The 22,041-nt window shown below is 40.6% G+C and overlaps 1 protein-coding gene across 3 annotated transcripts in view; it reads left to right on the top strand.

Annotated features, from left to right (window-relative positions):
- The window catches only part of MAP3K19 (mitogen-activated protein kinase kinase kinase 19), an 88,675-nt gene that overhangs the window by 25,217 nt on the left and 41,417 nt on the right, over window positions 1-22,041 (top strand). Inside the window, exons 7-9 of one of the 3 annotated variants that reach the window (XM_003822805.5) lie at window positions 240-355; window positions 3,152-3,267; window positions 19,403-19,499. In XM_003822805.5, coding sequence (XP_003822853.3) covers window positions 240-355; window positions 3,152-3,267; window positions 19,403-19,499 — 329 coding nt within the window. Of the gene's footprint in view, window positions 1-239; window positions 356-1,416; window positions 1,525-1,567; window positions 1,773-3,151; window positions 3,268-19,402; window positions 19,500-22,041 lie in introns of those variants that run through there. The other 2 variants (XM_055108545.2, XM_055108544.2) reach the window with 2 other exon arrangements.

Consider the following 22,041-nt stretch of genomic DNA (forward strand, 5'->3'; position numbering starts at 1 on the left):
AAATCTCAGAATGTTTTTAGAATGGGGGTGGGAATAAAGATACACAGCAAATTCCTTTTATTTAAAATCTTGTAAAATTGTCATCCTCTATTCATACATTTTGAAATCATTATTATTATCCCCAAACTACATAAGATTACTTTTTATTTATTTGATGTAAATGTTTCCCTCTCATATTAGTTTTCTTTTTTCAACAGATTCAACTAAATAAACTTTAATGTTGATTCTGTTCTTCCTAGAGATCCTAAACTTTGTGATTTTAGTGGAAAATCAGCAATACATTATGTGTCACAAATAGAGAGTTCAAAGAAACAGCAGCTTTTGGACATTTTAATGAGTTCTATGCCAAAACCAGGTAAATACTTTCACTCCACATGCATAATTTCCCAACCCAAAAATTCCTGTTAGAACTCTTTCTTTTTCTACATCTGTTTGATGGATCCATTTAAAGAAATCAAGTCCACGGCTATTTATGGAGCAGTGACTCTGTACAAGGCCCACGACTAGGTGCTCTGGGGGATGCAAAGAAGTCTAACGCAAGGTTTAAACTTTTGAAAATATACAGCATGGTCAGGGGCACATCACATAAGTCAGAGAGAGCTTGCTGTAAACTTGAAAGGGGAAGAGGGACTTATAGTGGTTCTTGAAGGCTGGATAACAGTGGGAAGGTTTGATATAGGTAGGAAAAGAGTCCAAACAAAGGCAAAGAAACAGCCACAGCAAGAAGTATAATGAAAAGTGTGCCACTGAGCAGCGTGTGACTTTGTGAAAGCTGCCTGACTTTATTGTTTGATTCGCTTTCTGTTTGAAGCTTCGGGGGCAGAGGACAAAGCTATACCTAAGAAGGTTTCATGAAAGTGGTGAGACTTGATCTGACCTTTGAAAAAAGGATGCAATTTGATTTTGTGGAGCAGAGGCCCCTTGCTGGGAGTGAGCATAGCTTATCCCAGGGGCAAACAAGAAACTAGAACTGAAAGTTCATGTCAGGGAAAAGAGAAACAGAAGGTCAGATACATAAAGAAACTGGGTCCATGGAGGGGAGAGCCTTAGATGTCAGGCTGAAGGACATCACTTTTTTTTTTCAATAAAACAGACACTAAAGAATTTTAAGCCAGAGAATGATGAAGGCCATGTTTTAGGAATATTAACCTGTTCCTATCGTGTTGGCTACATCTGAGGGAAAAGGCAGGGATCTCTATTAAGAAATTATAGAAGTGCCCATATGTATGGTGGTAAGAACTAGGGAATGAGTCCTTGGGTGGGGTGTGAGAGTGAGCCTAAGAGATGCTGGGAGTGGTGGGTCTAGGAGACATTGTGAAAGAACAATTCACAGAACTGCGAGATGTGATGTTGACAGCGGAGACACAGAGACAACCGCTGAGAAACTTGAGTCAAAGATGACTACATTTTAAGGCCTGGAAAGTGCAGGAGATGGAAATACAACCAACAAAATGGGAGTACATTGGAACTTTCAAGTAGCAAGTTTCTGTAGGACTGGGCTTGTGGGAAAGGACCGGTTGAAAGGTTAGTTTGGGAGTTCTCTACAGAGAGGAGATTGTGAGGACATGATGGTGGGTGAGGTCATTGAGGGACTGATGAGAGTGAGAAAATTGCAGAGGGCTGAGCCGAGGAGGTGCACCCGCAGATAGAGAGGAGCCGTGGGGACATCAGGACTCAGGAAGTGAGAGGAGGAGGAGAATCAGAAGAGAGTTGCAGGAAGAAAGGAGCAGGAAACAATGTTAAATTGGAAAAGAGATTACAAAGCAGATGTGGTAAGGATGTGAGAGGTTTCAATGGCAGGATGTAGGCAGAAGATAGATTGCAGAGAGTAAAGAAGGAAAATATGATGAAGAAATGGAAAGTCTGGGTATAGATCACTTGTTCAATTTTGTTTCCACTACAAGATAAATGGAGGAGCCACTGAAAGAGGGGGAGTTTTTGTTGAAAGAAGCCAATGCTTATTTGAAGAAGCCAGGATAGCAGGAGGGGATACATATGAGAGCAATGTCCCTAGGGTACAAACTGGGAGTCTGCTGTTTGGTGTTAGGAACTCTGTCCATTTAATGTGGCTTTAATCACTAGATAGGAAGTGTGTTCAGAGGAGCTGAGTGTCTTTGTCCTGGGCAACTATAGAGCAAATGTGATTTCCAGCTTATCATTAGGGTTTCACTTAGCAACTTTGCCTACCACAAACCATTAATCACAAACATTTGAAGTGATAACTGTTGATCGCTATTAATTTAACTTCATGATTCACTCCCTTCTACAAACTAAAGAAGAAAGTTTGAGCGATCTAAATTTTTTAAATTATAGGATGGTCTGTAAGGCTCTGTATTGCTTTGATTTCAGTTGTTAGCCAAATTGTGCAGAAATTATCCTCAATCCCCAAGAAATAACTTCAGGGGCTTCAGGGCAGTGCGCAGATTCAGAGAAAGAAAATACAGTATCGATTGAGCCAGCACTAAGTCTTCAGTACCCTGAAAAATACATGGTAGTTTTTCAGGGTTTAGTTGGAAGAGGCCAAGAAGCATCGCCTAATCTTCCACCAGTAGAAGTCTGTAATGATGGGTCATCCTCAGGAAACATGGAAGACAGATGTCCTTCCTCTGCGCAGCTCTGGAGAAGAGGATTCCCTAACCTTGAACTGCTGATGGCTTTAATGGTTAAAAAGTTCTTACTCACATCCCAGCACCCTACAGAGGGTTTTGCAATGGCGATGTAGACATTAAGTATGAGGTGACTAGATTTAAGCTGAACTAAAATCTGACTCTTGTTAAGTTTTAATTTCTCATACAGCTTAAAATTTGGTGGGTGCTCAGATCAGATAGGATGATCGATTCATCCTAACTCTCTAAAAAATATTTCACTTGCTCAAAATCTCAAACTACCTGTTTGATTTTTTTGTCCTTATGTAATAGCAGTTACCATCAAAGCCTTAAAAAAAAATAGTAAGCCATCCACTCCGTGGACTCTTGTCTTCACATCTCTTCTTGTGAAAATTAGTGCTTGAAGCTTCATCAGGATCCCAGACCACTATTTCAGGAAAATCTTTGACAAAATGGAGCTGATTTTAGAACATAGAGCTAGATCTTCTTTTGAAATTGCTGGAGATGAATCTTATCAAAACATACTATTATGTTTCTTTTGATAGAAAGACATGCTGAGTCATTGCTTGACATTTGTCATGATACAAACTCTTCTCCAACTGATTTGATGACAGTTACCAAAAATCAAAACATCATCTTGCAAAGCATCAGCAGAAGTGAGGTAAGAGCCTCCCTTTAAAGAAACAACGGACAGCCTACTCCATCTACTACTTTATATGTGTTGCTTGAATACTTCATAACACTCATATATTACAATTTTATTTTTAAGTGTAATCATGAAAAAGCATATTTGGTAAGACACTCTTCTGAAAGTTTAATCTCAGAGCAGTAATTAGCTAGTAAACTCTGAGACTCATGCATAAGATGTGTGTGTACACGTGTGTGTGTGTGTGTGTGTATGTGTGTGTGTCTTAGTCAGTTCTGGCTGCTATAACAAAGTACCATAGATTGGGTAGCTTATAAACAGAAATTTATTTCTTACAGTCCTGGAAGTCTGAGATCAGGGTGCCAGCAGGTTTGAGTCTGGTGAGGGCTGTCTTCTGGACTGCAGATTGCCAACCTCTCATATGCTCACTTGATGGACAGAGAGCTAGCTAGTGCTCTGGGGTCCCTTTTATAAGAGGCACTAATCCCATCATGAGGACTCTACTTTCATAATCTACCTCCCAAAGGCCCTACCTCCTACTTGCCATCACATTGGTAGTTAAGATTTCAACATATAAATTTTGGTGGGACACAAATATTCAGTTCTTTACTCTGGGTGAGCGTGCCTGCGTGTGTGTGTGTATGTGTCTCCAGTACCACAGAAGATTGTTTCAGCTGAATCCATACTAAATAATCAAATGTACCTTCCTTTTTATGTACATTAATATTGAAAAGGAAGTCTAGGCTAGCCGCGGTGGTCCACACCTTGTATTAGTCCATTTCACACTGCTATAGATACTACCTGAGACTGGGTAATTTATAAACAAAAGAGGTTTAATTGACTCAGAGTTCCACATGGCTGGGGAGGCCCCAGGAAACTTACAATCATGGTGGGAGGCAAAGGGGAAGCAGGCACATCTTCACAAGGTGGTAGGAGAGACAGAGAGAGTGCAGGGGAAACTGCCACTTTTAAAACCATCAGATCTTGTGAGAACTCCCCCACTATCACAAGAACAGTATGGGGGAAACCGCCCCCATGATCCAATCACCTTCTACAAAGTCCCTCCCTTGACATGTGGGGATTACAATTCAAGATTAGATTTGCTGGAGAACACAGAGCCAAATCATATCACACCTGTAATTCCAGCAGTTTGTGAGGCTGAAGATCTGTTGAGGCCAGGAGTTCTGGACTGGCATGGGTAACAAAAAGAGACCTCATCTCTACTAAAAATAAAAAAAAATTAGCTGGTCATGATGGCACACGCCTGTAGTCGCAGCTACTTGGGAGGCTGAGGTGGAAGAATCACTTGAGCCCAGGAGTTTCAGGCCTCAGTGAGCTATGATTGCACCAGTGAACTCTAGCCTGGGTGACAGAGCAAGACCCTGTCTCAATTTTTTAAAAAAGAAAGAGACAGGCACGGTGGCTCATGCCAGTAATCCCAGCACTTTGGGAGGCCAAGGCAGGTGGATCGCCTGAGGTCAGGAGTTCAAGACCAACCTGGCTGAAAGCCCATCTCTACTAAAAATACAAAAAATTAGCCAGGCTTGGTGGTGGGCACCTGTAATCCCAGCTACTCAGGAGGCTGAGGCAGGAGGATCGCTTGAACCAGGGAGGCAGAGGTTGCGGTGAGCCAAGATTGTGCCATTGCACTCCAGCCTGGGCAATAAGAGCGAAACTCCATTTCAAAAAGAAAAGGAAAAGAAAAGGAGATCATTAATCTGATCATATCAAACCCATCACAGGGTACCAAAAAGGAGGTGCCTCCTCGTGGCCCTGGTTATCATCCTGTCTATGATGAATGACTTTACAAAAAGTCCCCTATAGTACAGTAACAGTATTAGTAACAAGCATTGCAGCCCATAGAAAACCGTGGAATGAGACCCAAGATGTACAACAAACTGGCAACAGTGATTGCCTACAGAGAGAGAACTGGAGATGCAATTTGCACTGTGTACTCATTTGTACCTTTTGAATGTTTGTAAAAATTAACATATCCCAAATAAAGATCCTACTACTCTATATTTTATTGGTTAAAAAAAAAAAGTCCAAAAATTTTTTTATTTATTTTGAGATTGGGTCTCATTCTGTTGCCCAGGCCGAAGTGCCCTGGCATAAACATGGCTCACTGGAGACTCAATCTCCCAGGCTCAAGCAATCCTCCTACCTCAGCCTCCTGACTAGCTGGGACTGCAGGCACATGCCACCACACCCAGCTAATTTAAAAAATTTTTTGAACTCCTAGCCTCAAGCAATCCTCCTGCCTCGGCCTCCCAAAGTAGTGGGATTACAGGCATGAGCCACCATTGCCATTTTCTAATTGGATTATTTGCTTTCTAACTGATAGGTTTAGAGAAGCCTTTATATATTCTAGGTATATGCTTCATAAAATATTTTCTCCTAGTCAAGAAAATAATTTGACTTTTTTTTCATCCTTTTAATGTTTTATTAAAAAGAAGTTTTAAATTTTGATAAAAAACAACATCCATTTTTTTCTTTATGGATCATGATTTTTGTGACTAGGAATTGTTCACCGAAGCCCAGGACACAATTTTATCCTATGCTCTCTTCTAAAAGATTTATAGTTTCACATTTTACATTTAGATTCATAATCCAATTAGAGCTTTTTTTTTTCTTTTTTTTTGAGATGGAGTCTCACTTCTGTCACCCAGGCTGGAGTGCAGTGGCACGATCTCTGCTCACTGCAACCTCTGCCTCCCAAGCAATTTTCCCGTCTCCGCCTCCTAAGTAGCTGGGATTAAAGGTGCCCACCACCACGCCTGGCTAATTTTTGTATTTTTAGTAGAGATGGGGTTTCACCATGTTGGCCAGGCTAGTCTCGCATTCCTGAGCTCAGGTGATCCGCCTGCCTTGGTTTCCCAAAGTGTTGGGGTTATAAGTGTGATCCGCCACGCCCAGTGGAATTTGAGTTAATTTTTACAAAGTACAAGGTTTAGGTCGAGGTACGTATTTTTGCCTGTTGTTCCTCTATCATTTGTTGAAAAGACCATACTTCCTCCACTGATTTACTTTCACATCTTTGTAAAAAAAGAAAGAAAGAAAAAGAAAAAGAAAAAAGATCTGGTCCAGGTGCAGTGGCTTATGCCTGTACTCCCAGCACTTTGGGAAGCCAAGACAGTAGGATCACTTTGGGGGGGCAAGAGTTTGAAACCAGCTTGAACAACATAGCAAGAGCTGTCTCTACAAGAACTTTTAAAAATTAGCTGGGCATGGTGGTGTATACCTGTAGTCCTAGCTACTCAGGAGGCTGAGGCAGGATAATCGCTTGAGCCCAGGAAATTGAGGCCTCAGTGAGCCAAGACCATGCCACTACGCTCCAGCCTGGCCAACAGTGAGAGGCCCAATCCCTTAAAAAAATATATATGTTGAGCTTCTTTCTTCAATTAAACTACTATCAATTCTTTTTTTTTTTTTTTTTTTTTTTTTTTTTGCTGTTGTTGCCAAGGCTGCTGGAGTGGAATGGCTCGATCTCGGCTCACGACAACCTCCGCTGCCCGGGTTCAAGTGATTCTCCTAACTCAGCCTCCGGAGTAGCTGGGATTACAGGCATGGGCCACCATGCCTGGCTAATTTTGTATTTTTAGTAGAGACGGGGTTTCTCTATGTTGGTCAGGCTGGTCTTGAACTCTCGACCTGAGGTTATCTGCCCGCCTCGGCCTCCCAGAGTGCTGGGATTACAGGCATGAGCCACCGTACCTGGCCTAAACTACTATCAATTCTAAGATGTGTACTTTGCATTTTAACCTCTTTGAAGTCAGACATCTTACAATTGTCACTGTCAAATTGGTACTGTTTTGTCATTTTTAGTGGTACATAAAACAACATTGTAGCTTTTAATCAAGGACATCTTAGATTTATTGAAACATGGTAGGATACATTGCTAAACCCAAGTCACAATATAAAATGTCAGAAAGTGGATAGAGAAGTGAGAAATGATTTTGCAGCATGGAGAATGGTAAAACCTAATTTTCCAGAGAAAGGATATTAATGAGAATCAAGATGATGTACTGCAGAGAACCATGGAAAAGCCCAGGAATTAGAGGCACCAGGTACTGCAGACGTTGGGAGTTCGCATGAGGTTGAAAAACAGGAGGGTTTGGTTGAAAATGTATATAAGAGCAGAGAGATCCCCAACATTCTACTTCCACTCTATGTAACTACATCACTACTCCTTCCCCACCCTCACAGAAGGCAGGAAGATTTGGTGGAGGATTATTTGAGCTGGAGGAATTCTGGACTTAGTAACAACATACAAGGTGAAAGATGGGAATCAGGTCTCAACCTGCAGGCTTAAGTCTGAATATTGACAGAGAGATTGCACCCATCCTCCTTCCCCACCTAGCTCCCATATGGCCAGCAGCCCGTTTATACTACTAAGCCAAAAGACTGGAAGATTCTCTTCTGGAGATTTAATAACCCCAGAAAATAAACCTACCGATACTGACATTTTTAAGTTCCCTGAAACACAAGCATTTCACCAGATTAACCCAGCGAAGCCCACCAACAGGTAAATAGCAATATACATAGAGAACTTCTAGTCATATTTTTAGTGTCTCTTCCTTAATATGAAGAGCCAAGATAGCCAAGGGTTACCAGGTATTTGAGGAAAGCCTCCAATATGAAAAGTAGCATCAAAACAACAAGGAATGCAGATGACATCAGGAGCACAAAGAAATGAAGGGGAAGAAATAGTTTTAAAGGGAGGAGAGAAAAATAAAGAAAAAAATGTTATCAGAACCAAATGATATGAGTTTTCAAGTTTAAAGCACCCATCACTGCAAGACCCATCATTGCAGGACAGTGACTAAGTACATTACCTTAAAGTATTATGAACTTTTAAAGCACTGAGGCTGCAAGAGAATCCTAAAAGTTTTCAAAGAAAGAGAGAGAGATAATATAAAGGATAGGAAACTGGAATGGCACCAGATGTCTTAAAAATACCATTGTAAGCTACAAATATATGGAGCTACAAATATATGGAGCAATAAAAGACCTCTACACTGAAAGTAGTAAAATATTGCTGAAAATTTTAAGAAGACTTAAATAAATAGAATGATGTAACATGTTAGTGGATTGGAAAATTTACTTTTATAAAGATGTCAATTCTGCCAAATTCGTTTGTAGATTCAACACAGTCCCAATCAAAACCTAGCAGGTTTGTGTGTGTGTGTAAATTAACAAGCTGATTCTAAATTCATATAGAAAGGCAAAAGGCCAAGAATACTGAGGGCAATATTGAAGAAGAACAAAGTAGGAAGATTTACACTACTAGATATCACATCCTATTATAAAGCGAAATCAATTAAGGCAGTGTGATATTGCTAGAAATATAGATAAATCCATTACCTGATTTATGACAAAGTTCATGCTGCAGTGAAATAGGGGAAAGAATTTTCAATACATGGTTCTGGGTTGCATGGATAGTCATATACAAAACAATACGCATGTTGACCCCTACCTCACACCATATACAAAATCAATTCCACATTGATTGGAACAGCTCACTGCAGCCTAGCATTCCTGAGCCCAAGCAAAACTCCTGCTTCAGTCTCCTGAGTAGCTGGGACTGCAGGCACATGCCACCATTCCCGGATAATTTTTTTCAATTTGTTTTTGGTAGAGATGGGGTCTTGCTTTGTTGCCCAGGGTGTTCTTGAACTCCTGGCTTCAAACAATGTCCCTGCCTCATCCTCCCAAAGTGCTGGAATTATAGATGTGAGCCATTTTGCCTGACCACACTAACCCTTTTGAAAGAAAATGTAAGAAAATCTTTGTGACCTTGGAGCTGGCAACAAATTTTTTTTTTTTTTTTTTTTTGAGATGGAGTCTCGCTCTGTTGCCAGGCTAGAGTGCTGTGGCGCAATCTCGGCTCACTGCAACCTCCAACTCCCTGGTTCAAGGGATTCTCCTGCCTCCGCCTCCCGAGTTGCTGGGATTATAGGCATGCACCACCATGCCCAGCTAATTTTTGTATTTTTAGTAGAGATGGGGTTTCACTATGTTGGCCAGGATGGTCTTGATCTCCTGACCTCGTGATCCACCCACCTCGGCCTCCCAAAGTGCTGGAATTACAGGCATGAGCCACTGTGCCCGGCCAACAATTTTTACAACAGAACACACACCACAAAAAATGCTTGCCATAAAAGAAAAGTTAATTAAATGGGCTATATTTTAAATGAAGCATTTCTTTTTATCTAAAGACATCATTAAGATAATAATAAGCAACTCATAAGGTGAGAAAAGATACTTAAAATGTATGTATCTGACAAAGGACCTGCATTCAGAAAAAATTTAAAAACTCCCACAAATTAGGAACAGATAGGCTAATAGAAAGTGGGCAAAAACTTGATCAGACACTTAGCAAAAAAAAGATGTCTAAATGGCCAACAAAATATATTAAAAGATGCTCAGCTTTTAGTCATTAGATAAATGTAATTTTAAACAACAATGTGATAACACTGCACATCCACAGAATGATTACAATTTTACAAGTTGGGAAATATCAAGTGTTGACAAGGATGTAGGGCAACAAGAACTTTCATGCACTGCTGATGGGAGAATGAACTGTTAGAATAATTTAGAAAGCTGTCTTTTGGTGTCTGTTAAAGAGAAATATATGCATACTCCATAATCCAGCAATTCTGCTCCTAAATACATACCTAACAGAAATGCATCATATGTTTACCGTAAGCTACATATTACAATGATCATAGCAGCACTATTATAATAGCCCCCAAATGGAAAATACCCAAGTGCCTATCAAGAATAGAAAGGATACATAAATTGTGGTATATTCACATAGTGTAAAACTACACATAAATGAGAATGAGAGTGAATGATCTAAAATTACATGCAAAAATACAGATGAATCTCACAAATACACTGTTGAGCAAAAGAAACCAGACATAAAAAATTAAATCCTGTATGGGTCTATTTATACAAAAAACAAAAGGAGGAATAACAAAGCTAATCTATGGTGTTAGAATTCAGAATAGCACTTGCATGAGAGTGTTCTTTGGGGATATTGGTAGTGTTCTTTTATTTGATCTGGGTCCTGGATACACAAATGTATTTGGTTTATTAAAATTAATCTATACACATATGGTAAGTGAACTTTTCTGAATGTATGCTATACTAAAATCAAAAGTAATGGAAAAGGGGTGGAGTAGGGAATGTCTTCAAATATCTGACACACACAAAAAAGAATATGGTTTTCAGCCAGGCATGGCTGTGGATACCTGTACCTGTGGTCCCAGCTACTCAGGAGGCTGAGATGGGAGTTTGAGACCAGCCTGGACAACATGCCTTTTTTTTTTCTTTTCTTCTTTTTTGGAGACAGGGTCTCACCCTGTCACCTAGGCTGGGGTGCAGTGGTCAGTGGCATGATCACAGCTTACTGCAACCTCCGCCTTCCGTTCTCCAGCAAACCTCCCACCTCAGCCTCCTAAGTAGCTGGGATTACAGGCGTGCTCCACCAGGCTCCGCTAATTTTTGCATTTTTTTGTAGAGATGGGGTTTCACCATGTCACCCAGCCTGATCTCGAACTCCTGGCCTGAAGTGATCTGCCCACCTCAGATTCCCAAAGTGCTGGGATTACAGATGTGAACCACTGGCCCGAATGAATGTGGTTTTCAAACTAGGATTCTATGCCCAAACAAACTCTCAGTTAAGCATTAGAGTTGAATAAAGACATTTTTCAGACACAGAAATCTCAAACATATTACTTCTGATATACCTTTTAAGGAAGCTACTAAGTGCTCTATTAAATTGAAAAAGTAAATAAAGAAAGAGGAAAAAATAGGATCTGTGACTCAGAGGATCAAGAGAGAAGAGGGAATCATTGGTATAATGAAGAAGGCAGGTCCCAGGACTTCAGCTAGTTAGCAACTCTAGAAAACAAAGAGCTCAGATGATTGGGGGATTGGGGTGGGGGCAGGGAGCAGGACAGAGGAGGGAAACAGAACAGATATTGTTGTGTGATAAATTTCACCAAGTGGCAAGACCATTGTAGGTTGGGAAGATTTAGGCTTTAAATAAAAGGACATAAGAAAGTAAATAAAATAAACCAACTAGAAATTAAAAAACCAAGGGATGAGGGGAAGGAAGGATGAATAGGCAGAGCAAAGAAGATTTTTAGGGCACTGAAACTACTCTGTATGATTCTATAATGGTGGATACAGGCCATTATACATTTGTTCAAACCCATAGAATGTACAACACCAGGAGTAAACCTTAATGTTAACTACAGACAACTGTAACAAATGTACCACTCTGGAGGGCGATGTTAATAATGGGTGAGGCTGTGCATGTGTGGGAGCAGGGGGTATATGGGAAATCCCTATACCTTGTTCTTCTTCTTCTTCTTTTTTTTTTTTTTTGGGACGGACTCTTACTCTGTCGCCCAGGCTGGAGCTCGATCTTGGCTCACTGCAACCTTCACCTCCTGGGTTCAAGTGATTCTTCTGCCTCAGCTTCCTGAGTAGCTGGGGTTACAGGCATGCACCACCATGTCTGGCTAATTTTTGTATTTTTAGTAGAGACAGGGTTTCACCATGTTGGCCAGGCTGGTCTCAAACCCTTGACCTTAGGTGATCCATCCACCTTGGCCTCCCAAAGTGTTAGAATTACAGGCGGGAGCCACTGTGCCCGGCCTATACCTTCCTCTTAATTTCTCTGTGAACTTAAAATGTCCCTAAAAATAAAGTCTATTCAAACAAACAAACAAGGGTTTGGGGGTTTGTTCTGGAAAATAAAACAGTTATACAAGAAAGAAAGCATAATCATACTATATTACAATTGTACTACTACATAGTACAATATCCTCATAATCAAAATTAGCCATTGACTATTGATTTAACAGCAAAGAAGGTAAATGTATTGGGAGGATGGAGGCAGGGCATAAGAACATTAAATTATTAACTGCCGTAATAAGTCAATAGATGATGCCTCACTTTGATGAATCAAGAGACAGCATGATAACTATGCAGAAATACGGAAGAAAATACCAAAAGAAACAGCTAAAAGTTTGGAAGTGGTTGCCTCTGAGGAAAACGGTGACTGTTTTTCTCGGTATAAGTCTTTTACCATTATTTGATTTTTTTTATATGTGCAGTTTAATTTTGATAAAAATTAAGTGAAAATTAAAAATAAACAGTTAAATCAAGACTTCTCTGGGACATGGGATGGGATGAGCTACCATGGAAACATTCCTTTTTAAATCCTATTTGAATATTTTAGCTTTGTGCATTTATAAATTTTCTAAGTAGTTTAGTCTGCTTCCTACCGAAGTGGAATTTAGTACCCTGGTTCCCAAAAAGGGAGTGATTCCCAGCGCCCACCTCCCACCCCTCCCACCCTAGGGGGTCATTTGACAATGTTTGCAGACATTTCTGGTATCATCACTAGGGGAGAATGCAACTGGCATCTTGTGGGTACAAGCCAGGGACGCTCCTAAACATCCTATCAGACACACGACAGCCCCCACAGCCAAGAATTATCTGGTCTTGAATGTCAACAGTGCTGAGACTGAGAAATTTGCTACATTTTGTCACAATATTGAAGGCTGCACTGTGTTTGGTTACTAATATTATATAGTAATCAAAATAAAATACCTAGAGACAAATCTTTAAGGTGAGTGTCATGCATAAGATATTGATAAACAAAAACATACTTTTTATTTTTATGGTCTATTTAAGCAATTTTCTTTTTAAAAGGACTAACTATATCACTTCACATTAATACATTGAAATAAATGTTTAAAAACATTTTTGTAGAGATGGGGTCTCACTATGTTGCCCAGGCTGGTCTCAAACTCCTGGCCTCAGCCAGGTGTGGTGGCATGCACCTGTAGAACCAACTACTTGGGAGGCTGAGGCAACAGGATCATTCAAGCCCAGGACTTCAAAGTTACAGTGAGCTATGATCACACCACTGCACTCCAGCCAGGATGACAGAGGGAGAGTCTGTTTCTAAAAAACAAACAAACAAACAAACAACATCAAACTCTTAGTCTCAAGAGATTCTCCCACTTCTGTCTCCTAAAGTGCAGGGATTACAGGTGTGAGCCACCGTGCCTGATCAGTACATTTTTTGAGGCAACTTTAAAACTTTTTTTTTTTTTTTTTTTTTTTTGAGACAGAGTCTCACTCTGTCGCCCAGGCTGGAGTGCCGTGGGGCAATCTCGGCTCACTGCAAGCTCCGCCTTCCGGGTTCACGCCATTCTCCTGCCTCAGCTTCCCGAGTAGCTGGGACTACAGGGGCCCGCCACTACGCCTGGCTAATTTTTTGTATTTTTAGTAGAGACGGGTTTTCTCCGTGTTAGCCAGGATGGTCTCGATCTCCTGACCTCGTGATCCACCCGCCTTGGCCTCCAAAAGTGCTGGGATTACAGGCGTGAGCCACCGCGCCTGGCAAAACTTTTTAAAAAAACCTTTCATTAGGTGTTTTTTCTTATTGTAGCCGAAATAAAGTTTAAACTCCTTTTTGAGGGAGAAATGGACTTTTTCAGTATTATATTTGCCTTTCCTTCCCTAGTGGTTTAACTGGGGTTTAAATCCCTTTCACTCTTTTCTTTAAATGAAAGCTTTGTTTTCTTTTTGGTTGTCTGAAATAGGTTTTTATAGTTTACAAATATAAGCAGCTGCCTTGCATGTAGGACAGCTCCAGAGAGGCTTGTTATAGACTCGCCCAGTCATCTTTTTTCATCTGAGGAGAATCTTCTTTCAAAATTTTATCATAGGCTGGATATGGTGGCTCATGCCTGTGATCTCGGCACTTGGGGAGGCTGAAGTGGGAAGATCCCTTGAGTCCAGGCATTCGAGACACCCCTGGGCAACATAATAAGACTTTATCTCTACAAAAAAAATTAAAAAATTAGCTGGTTATGGTGGCGTGCCTCTGTAGTTCCAGTTACTTCCTGGAGGCTGAGGTGGGAGAACCACTTGAACACAGGAGTTTGAGGCTGCAGTGAACTATAATTGTGCTGCTGCATTCCAGCCTCGGCGACAGAGTGAGCTCCCATGTCTCTAAAATATAAAAATAAAAAAATTTAATTACGTCTGATTTCCATCGTGCCTTTACATTCTGTATGTTTGGTATGCTGTTGTCTGCAGGCTAGAATGCGATGCTCTATTTCTTATCCATCTATCAGCTCCCGTGGTGTTGTCAATGGTTTATGAAATCCATCTATGTTTGGGACTTGCTATTCTGATGTTTTCTCTCTTTTACTCACTCCTAGATGACACTATTTCAATTCTCCTCCTTGTGGCACCCAAGCACATCTTAAAGTCATTGCTGGTTAGATTTATAAAATAAGTTAGAAAATTCTGAGCTGTTTCTGTTTGAGTCTTCACTTCCGTCATCACCTTCGAAGTAGATCTTACTCCCTACATCCTTTTTGATTGTGATACTTATGGTTTTTCAGTTTGTTCCAGGGTATAAATTTTTGTCAGGTACTTATAGGGATCACACATCTTTTATTATTATTTTTTCTATGCAAAACTTATCAATTAGGTTTGAGTATCCTTTCCCTTTATTTTGCTCATTAATTCTTTTTTTTTCTGGTTCTTGTTGAAATTCATTGTTTCAAACTTTTCATGCTAACAAGATCACTGAGTGGTCACAACCTCTGGACCCAGATTTCACAGCCTGGGTGTAAATTCTGGCTCTGCCACTGGCTAGCTGTGTGACCTCGTGTAAGCTACTTAACTTTTCTGGGCCTCAGGTACAAAATGAAGATAATAGATCCTAACTTTAGAGTTGTGAGGATTAAATTAGTTAACCCATTTATGCTTAGTGTTCCATTATTGGGACGGTGAGCTTGTGGGGGTTATTTATATCCCACTGCTCAAGGTCATTGCCAAGGTCTGATTTTTCACACAAAAAAATTTGCAACCTCCGAGATAAATGGGTTAATATGTGTAACGCATATAGAACAGTGTCTGGTACTATATATGTAAATGCTAGTCATCATTATGGATTTTGTAGGTGGGTATGACCACACTGCCGGCTTCCAACTTTTCCTACAGGACCAACTGACAAATGAACTGAGTAGCTGAGATTGACCACAGCCCAGTAATCAACATGGAAACTTGATGTGAGAACCTGCTGTATGACTAACACTTCCAAATGAAGGCTGCTGTTTTCTCAAAGCTTAGCATAAAAATTTCACTGAATCACTGTAATTAAATGAAATGGTAGAAATGTGTTTTGAGGTCTCTTAGAGTGTTCTAGACTAAGGATCTACACAAAAACTATATATAATACTAAAAAAGAAAAATTCAAATGACCCATAAGCATCTAAAACTATCTCCAACTTTTCTATTAATCAAAGTATGAACATTCAAACAATAATAAGAAGACCAATTCCATCTATTACATTAAATATAATAAAATGAAAAGTCGGCCAGACGTGGTGGCAGGTGCCTGTAATCCCAGCTCTTTGGGAGGCAGAGGGAGGTGGATTACTTGAGATCAGGAGATCGAGACCAGCCTGGTAAACATATTGAAACGCCATCTCTACTAAAAATACAAAAAAAAAAAAAAAAAATTAGCCAGGCATGGTGGTGGGCACCTGTAACCCCAGCTACTTGGGAGGCTAAGGCAGGAGAATCGCTTGAACCTGGAAGGTGGAGTTTGCAGTGAGCCGAGATTGCACCACAGCACTCCAGCCTGGGCAACAGAGCAAGACTCTGTCTCAAAAAATAAAAAATAAAATGAAAAGGGGCAGGGCATGGTGGTACATACTTATAGTTTCAGCTACTCAGGAGGCTGAGGTGGGAGGATCACCTGAGCCCAGGAGTTCAAGGCTGCAGTGAGCCATGATAGTGCCACTGCATTCCAGCCTGTGTGCCAGAGTGAGACACTGCCTCAAAATAATAACAATAATCATATAAACACCTGTGAAAAGAAGGGAAAACAATAATAATTAATTAAATGAAAAGGAATGATGATAAGGGAGAAGATATGATATAGCACATTCATGCACTGCTGGTGGATTATAAATAGGGATAAACTTTACTTTTAAGGCAATGTGTGTACAAAAAAACAACTTTTTCATAGTATTTGGATCAATAATTCCATATCTAGGGATGTACTCTAAAGAAATAATGCAAAATTGGGGTATTAGTTGCAAATATTTAATAATACTATGTGTAACAGTGAAGAATTTTAAATTACCTACTAAGCATCATGGGAGTTACATTGTAAGACTAACGGGGCTTATTAAAGAAGTACTATTGGCTGAGCGTGGTGGCTCACGCCTGTAATCCCAGCACTTTGGGAGGCCGAGGCAGGCAGATCACGAGGTCAGAAGTTTGAGACCAGCCTGGCCAGCATGGTGAAACCTCGTCTCTACTAAAAATACAAAAATAAGGCGGGCGTGGTGGCGGGTGCCTGTAGTCTCAGCTACTCGAGAGGCTGAGACAGGAGAATCTCTTGAACCCGGGAGGTGGAGGTTGCATTGAGCTGAGGTCGCACCACTGCACTCCAGCCTGGGCGACAGAGCAAGACTCCATCTCAAAAAAAAAAAGAAGTACTATTATGACCCTCTGATATTTGTTGAAGGAAAGAAATTTTAAATTCCATTAAAATTAAAATGACACTTACTTAGTAAATTGCTTATGAATTTACACTTACGTGAAGAAGCCAGATACAAAAATTATGTGATGCAACTATATTTTTAAATACTTAGGAGAAACACAAAGAAAATATGATTCCTGTGTTAACAGTGTTTGCTCTTTGGTTGTCAGGTTATAGGTGATTTTTTAAATTTTGCTTTAAAAAATACTTTTTTGTATTTTTGTATGTTCTAGGAAGAATAAATCCCCCTTTGTGATTTGATAGGAAGGAGGAGGAATTTGCCAGATAATGGTAGAATTTTTGAAATACAGAGAAGATTAAGCAGTGAAATTGACAACAGCCTAGGAGCTGAGTGAACCCATCCGCCATTGACAACCAGGATAGTCTGAGGTAGGGCACCCAACTTTTGCCAGGAGATAGAAAACGCTTTAGAAAGTATTAATAAGGGTAGTGGGGAGTAGGGAGGAAGGGGGATGGTTAATGGGTACAAAAAAAAATAGCTAGAAAGAATGAATAATCAACCCAATGAGAGAACAAAAAGAAAAAAAAAGGAAAAGAAAGAGTAAGACCTAGTATTGATAGCACAACAGGGTGACTATAGTAATAATTTAATTGTACGTTTAAAAATAACTAAAAGTATAATTGAATCATTTGTAACACAAAGGATAAATGCTTGATGTGATGAATACTCCATTTACCCTGATGTCATTATTATGCATTGCATGCCTATATCAAAATATCTCCTGTATCCCATAAATATATATACCTATGTACCCATAAAAATTAAAAAACAATGTTTAAGTATAAACTGCTGAATAAAAGTAAGGTATGACAACTAAGTTATTATGATTGAATACCTAAAATATTTTTAATGACTGTATAAATGGAGGGTTTTACTTCTGGTTTTTTTTTTTTGAGACAGGGTCTCACTCAGTTGCCCAGGCTGGAGTGCAGTGGTGCAATCATGGTTCACTGCAGCCTCAACCTCCTATGGCTCAAATGATCCTCGCACCTCAGCCTCCTGAGTAGTTGGGACTACAGGCACGTGCCTCCATGCCTGGCTAATTTTTGTATTTTTTGTAGAGATGGGGCTTCACCATGTTGTCCAGGCTGGCCTCAAGCAATCCACCCATCTCGGCCTCCCAAAGTGCTAGGATTATAGGTGTGACTCACCATGCCTGGCCAGGTTTTACTTTTATTTCCTTTTTCTTTTCTTCTTCTTTTCTTTTTTCTCTCTCTCTCTTTCTCTCTCTCTTTTCTTTTCTTTTCTTTCTTTTGACAGGGTCTCACTCTGTCACCCAGGCTGGAGTGCAGTGGCGTGACCCTAGCTCACCATAGCCTTGACCTCCCGGGTTCAAGCCATCCTCCTGCCTCAGCCTGCCAAGTAGCTGGGACAACAGGGGTGTGCCATCACGTCCGGCTAATTTTTGTATTTTCAGTAGAGACAGGGTTTTGCCATGTTGCCCAGGCTGGTCTCGAACTCCTGAGCTCAAGTGATCCACCCGCCTCAGCCTCCCAAAGTGCTGGGATTACAGGAGTGAACCACCATGCCTGGCCAACTTTTATTATTTGCTACGACAATTAAAATGAACAAGGAGAGAAAAGCAAGAAATTTCCTAGCTCTCTTGGGAATTAATAAATGAGCTATCAGAGAATTTTTGTGACTCGCCACTTCTCTGACATTTCAGATGACAGGCTTGAGCACTTAGGGCAAAGACTTATTGTCCATCAGTCCCCTTAAATAGGTAGTCCACCTAGATCATAGAAACCAGACAGATAGTTGTAACATTCGGGTTGTGATGGGATGTTTTAACTACTACTTGGATCTATCATGGTTCTAGAAATTTAAAGGCACAAAATCATCAGCTATAACTTCGAATGAAGGAAACTATCAAAAACAATGAATTCTACTAAGAAAACATTTCTTCTTTAAAATGTTTGGAGTACTTTTTGTAAATCAAGTTGGTTTTCAACTATAATGATTATTTTCTAGAGAGTGAAAAGGAAGTTTAAGAGGTTATGCACCATGATTTAGATCAGAACGCCGTCATAGGGAAGACTTTAATCAGCTTTGCTGCCTCCTTTCAGTCTAGGGTTATATCTGTAGCTTCCACAGGGGCAGGGATTTCCATTCTTGCCATATGTAAATGATGCCCCAGGGAGGCATTATGGAAAAGATCATGCTCCTTTGGGGTTGTTCACTGTGACTGTGGCCAAAGGATTCTTTCCAGTTACCTACCCAGATGGAATTTGGGGCAGCTTAGCAGCCTGGGCACTGAGATGATAAAGTATAAAATACTGAATTTCTATGTGTCGATGTGATTTCAGCTTTGCTCTTCATTTTTGATTATGCAATTAATCACATCCATGACTGTCTGAGCCTAGTGCTCCAAGGGCAGATACTTTCTTATTATTTTAGTCCTAAATACTTTATCCAATTTAAAAGGAATCCATGGTGTAAATCTTTAGCCCAGAAAAATCAACATTCACTCTGCCAACAAACTGGTACATCGAATAACTAATAACTGAGTTTTGAATTTTATGATATTGCAGGAGTTCGACCAAGACGGTGACTGCAGTCATTCCACACTGGTTAATGAAGAAGAAGATCCCAGTGGTGGTAGACAGGACTGGCAACCCAGGACAGAAGGTACTGGGCTTTACTCCTTGATGTGTTTACAAAGATAACATTATCATATGGGCTTCTCTCCAATTTCAGAAGGGCTTATTGTAGAAGTTTGAACAACATACACTGGAGCCTATCAGAGGGTAGAGGGAGTGGAGGAGGGAGAGGATCAGGAAAAATAATTAATGGGTACTAGGCTTAATACCTGGGTGATAAAATAATTTGTACAACAAACCCCATGATACATGTTTACCTATGGAACAAACCTGCATTTGTACCCCTGAGCTTAACTCTTGCAATAAAAGTTTAAAAAATTATAATAAATAAGTTTGAAAACACAGAAAAAGCCCAAAGGAGAAGAAAAACCACTCATAATACTACCTTTTGGTCCATATCTGAATCAGTGGGTCTAGGCAGCTTGACTGGCCAGAATAGGCAAATGCTCTCTGGCTCTTTTATTCCACCTCACTCCAGCTCAGCCGACCCATTCCCTGTCCATTTCTTTTTGTCTGATAACATCCTTTCCCCAATTTCTTCCTCTCAGAATCTTCCAGCGGCTTCAGTGATCGGTTCCCTTCCGGAACCACACGTGTCTCCATCAGCCGTTGTCCCTGAGGGGAAGGTGGGGGAATGTACAAGACCTGAAAGTCCCCAAGTCTCGGTCTTTTATTTACAAGGCCATAAGTCTGGAATCTTCCAGAACACCACCCATTTCAAACATGTTATCCTGTCACACCGTAAGTGCCCTTGCACTTAACAGACCACAAGGTATTTGCAGATTCTCGCCTCAGAGCATAGTTGCCACGGCTATCCCATTTGTCTGTCATCTATTCATCCATAACCTTCTTAAAGTAAATGTTTATTTGAACTGCTGCAATTTCTCCCGGGCAATCTTCTGGCTTCTATTTCTAGCACTCCAGGGAAGCCGCCCTCTTTGATGCCCGTGTTTCTCATCCCTTCGCACCTCCCAGAAGGCTGCAGCTCTCCCGAGTAGCGTCTCCTCCGGGAGGTGGTGCGATGCTGCCCTCTCCTGGGCAGCCGCCTGCCTTTCTCACGCCCACTGGGAATCTTCCCTCCCCAGGCTGAGGGCCGAGAGTAATTTAGTAACCATTAAAATTAGGAAAACCATTAAGCCTGAAAGAGCTAACAGAAAGAAAATAAACCCCGAAACCCTTCAGAACGGTCCTTGCAGTCCTCCTTCGACTTTCATAGACTTCAAAGCCAAGCTCTTAGAAGCCTAATGGTGTCCCAAGCACCTTCCAGGAGGTTAAATATTTCATTTATTCTGCTCCACATGGAGATAACTCACCATTTGGGATGTTAGTCATTCTTTTAAACTTGATTTGCAATATTTTCAGTTTTCATATGGGAGCCATAATACTTATGAGGCATCTCCACTAAGTTATTTCAGTTTTAAGCTTTTAACAACTTGAGTTACACATTTGGAAGAAGCAATTCTCTTCCTGATAAAATTGCATCTCACAGTTGATAGAGACTTCACTTGAGCTAGCTACTCTTTCTAATCAGAAATTCTGAAATAAAAGTGTTTTAGATATTATTGTCCATTATATTCATTTTAAATATTGGTTTAAATCTCTTTAAATAGACCGGGCACTGTGGCTCACGCCTGTAATCCCAGCACTTTGGGAGGCCAAGGTGGGCGGATCACCTGAGGTCAGGAGTTCAAGACCAGCCTGGACAACATGGTGAAACCCCGTCTCTACTAAAAATACAAAATTAGCCAGGTGTGGTGGTGCACACCTGTAATCCCAGCTACTCGGGAGGCTGAGGCAGAAGAAACGTTTGAACCCGGGAGGCGGAGGTTGCAGTGAGCTGAGATTGTACCATTGCACTCCAACCTGGGTGACAGAGTGAGGCTCCGTCTCAAAACAAACAAACAAACAAACAAACACTATTTTCTCAGAACATAACAGACACAAATCTTATAGACTAGAAATTGAGCCTATAAATTTACTGTTTTCATGAGTGAACAAGAGAGCCTATTCCCTAAAACTAATGGGCTTAAAAATATTTTAATTCCGTATAAATTCATCAGGATTTGTAGTTGCAGGTATACAAGAACCTACTCTTGGTTGGGTTAAAAAGGAAGGGAATTTTGAAAGATATTAGGAAGTTCATATACCATTGAAAAACCAGAGGGGAGGAACTTTCTTAGTCCACTCATGCTGCCAAAACAAAATACCATAGACTGGGGGGCTTAAATAGCAGACATTTATTTTCTCACAGTTCTTAAGAATGGGAAGTCCAAGATCAAGATTCTAGCAGGGATGGGTTTCTGGTGAGGGCTCTCTTCCTGGTTGCAGATGGCTGGTCTGTCCCCACGTGGTCTTTCCTCTGTGCACACACAGGCAGAGCACAAGTGAGTGAGCTCTCTTCTTAGAAGGACACAAATCCAACTGGATCGGGGCCCCACCCTTGACACCTCATGTAACCTTCGTTTCTTCCTTAGAGGCCCCATCTCCAAATAAGCCACACTTGGGGGTTAGGGCTTCAACATATTAATGTGCGGTGGGGGACACAAACATTCAGAACATCCAGTCCATAA

This window comes from Pan paniscus, chromosome 13 (genome assembly GCF_029289425.2).
Source record: "Pan paniscus chromosome 13, NHGRI_mPanPan1-v2.0_pri, whole genome shotgun sequence".
Classification (NCBI taxonomy): domain Eukaryota; kingdom Metazoa; phylum Chordata; class Mammalia; order Primates; family Hominidae; genus Pan; species Pan paniscus.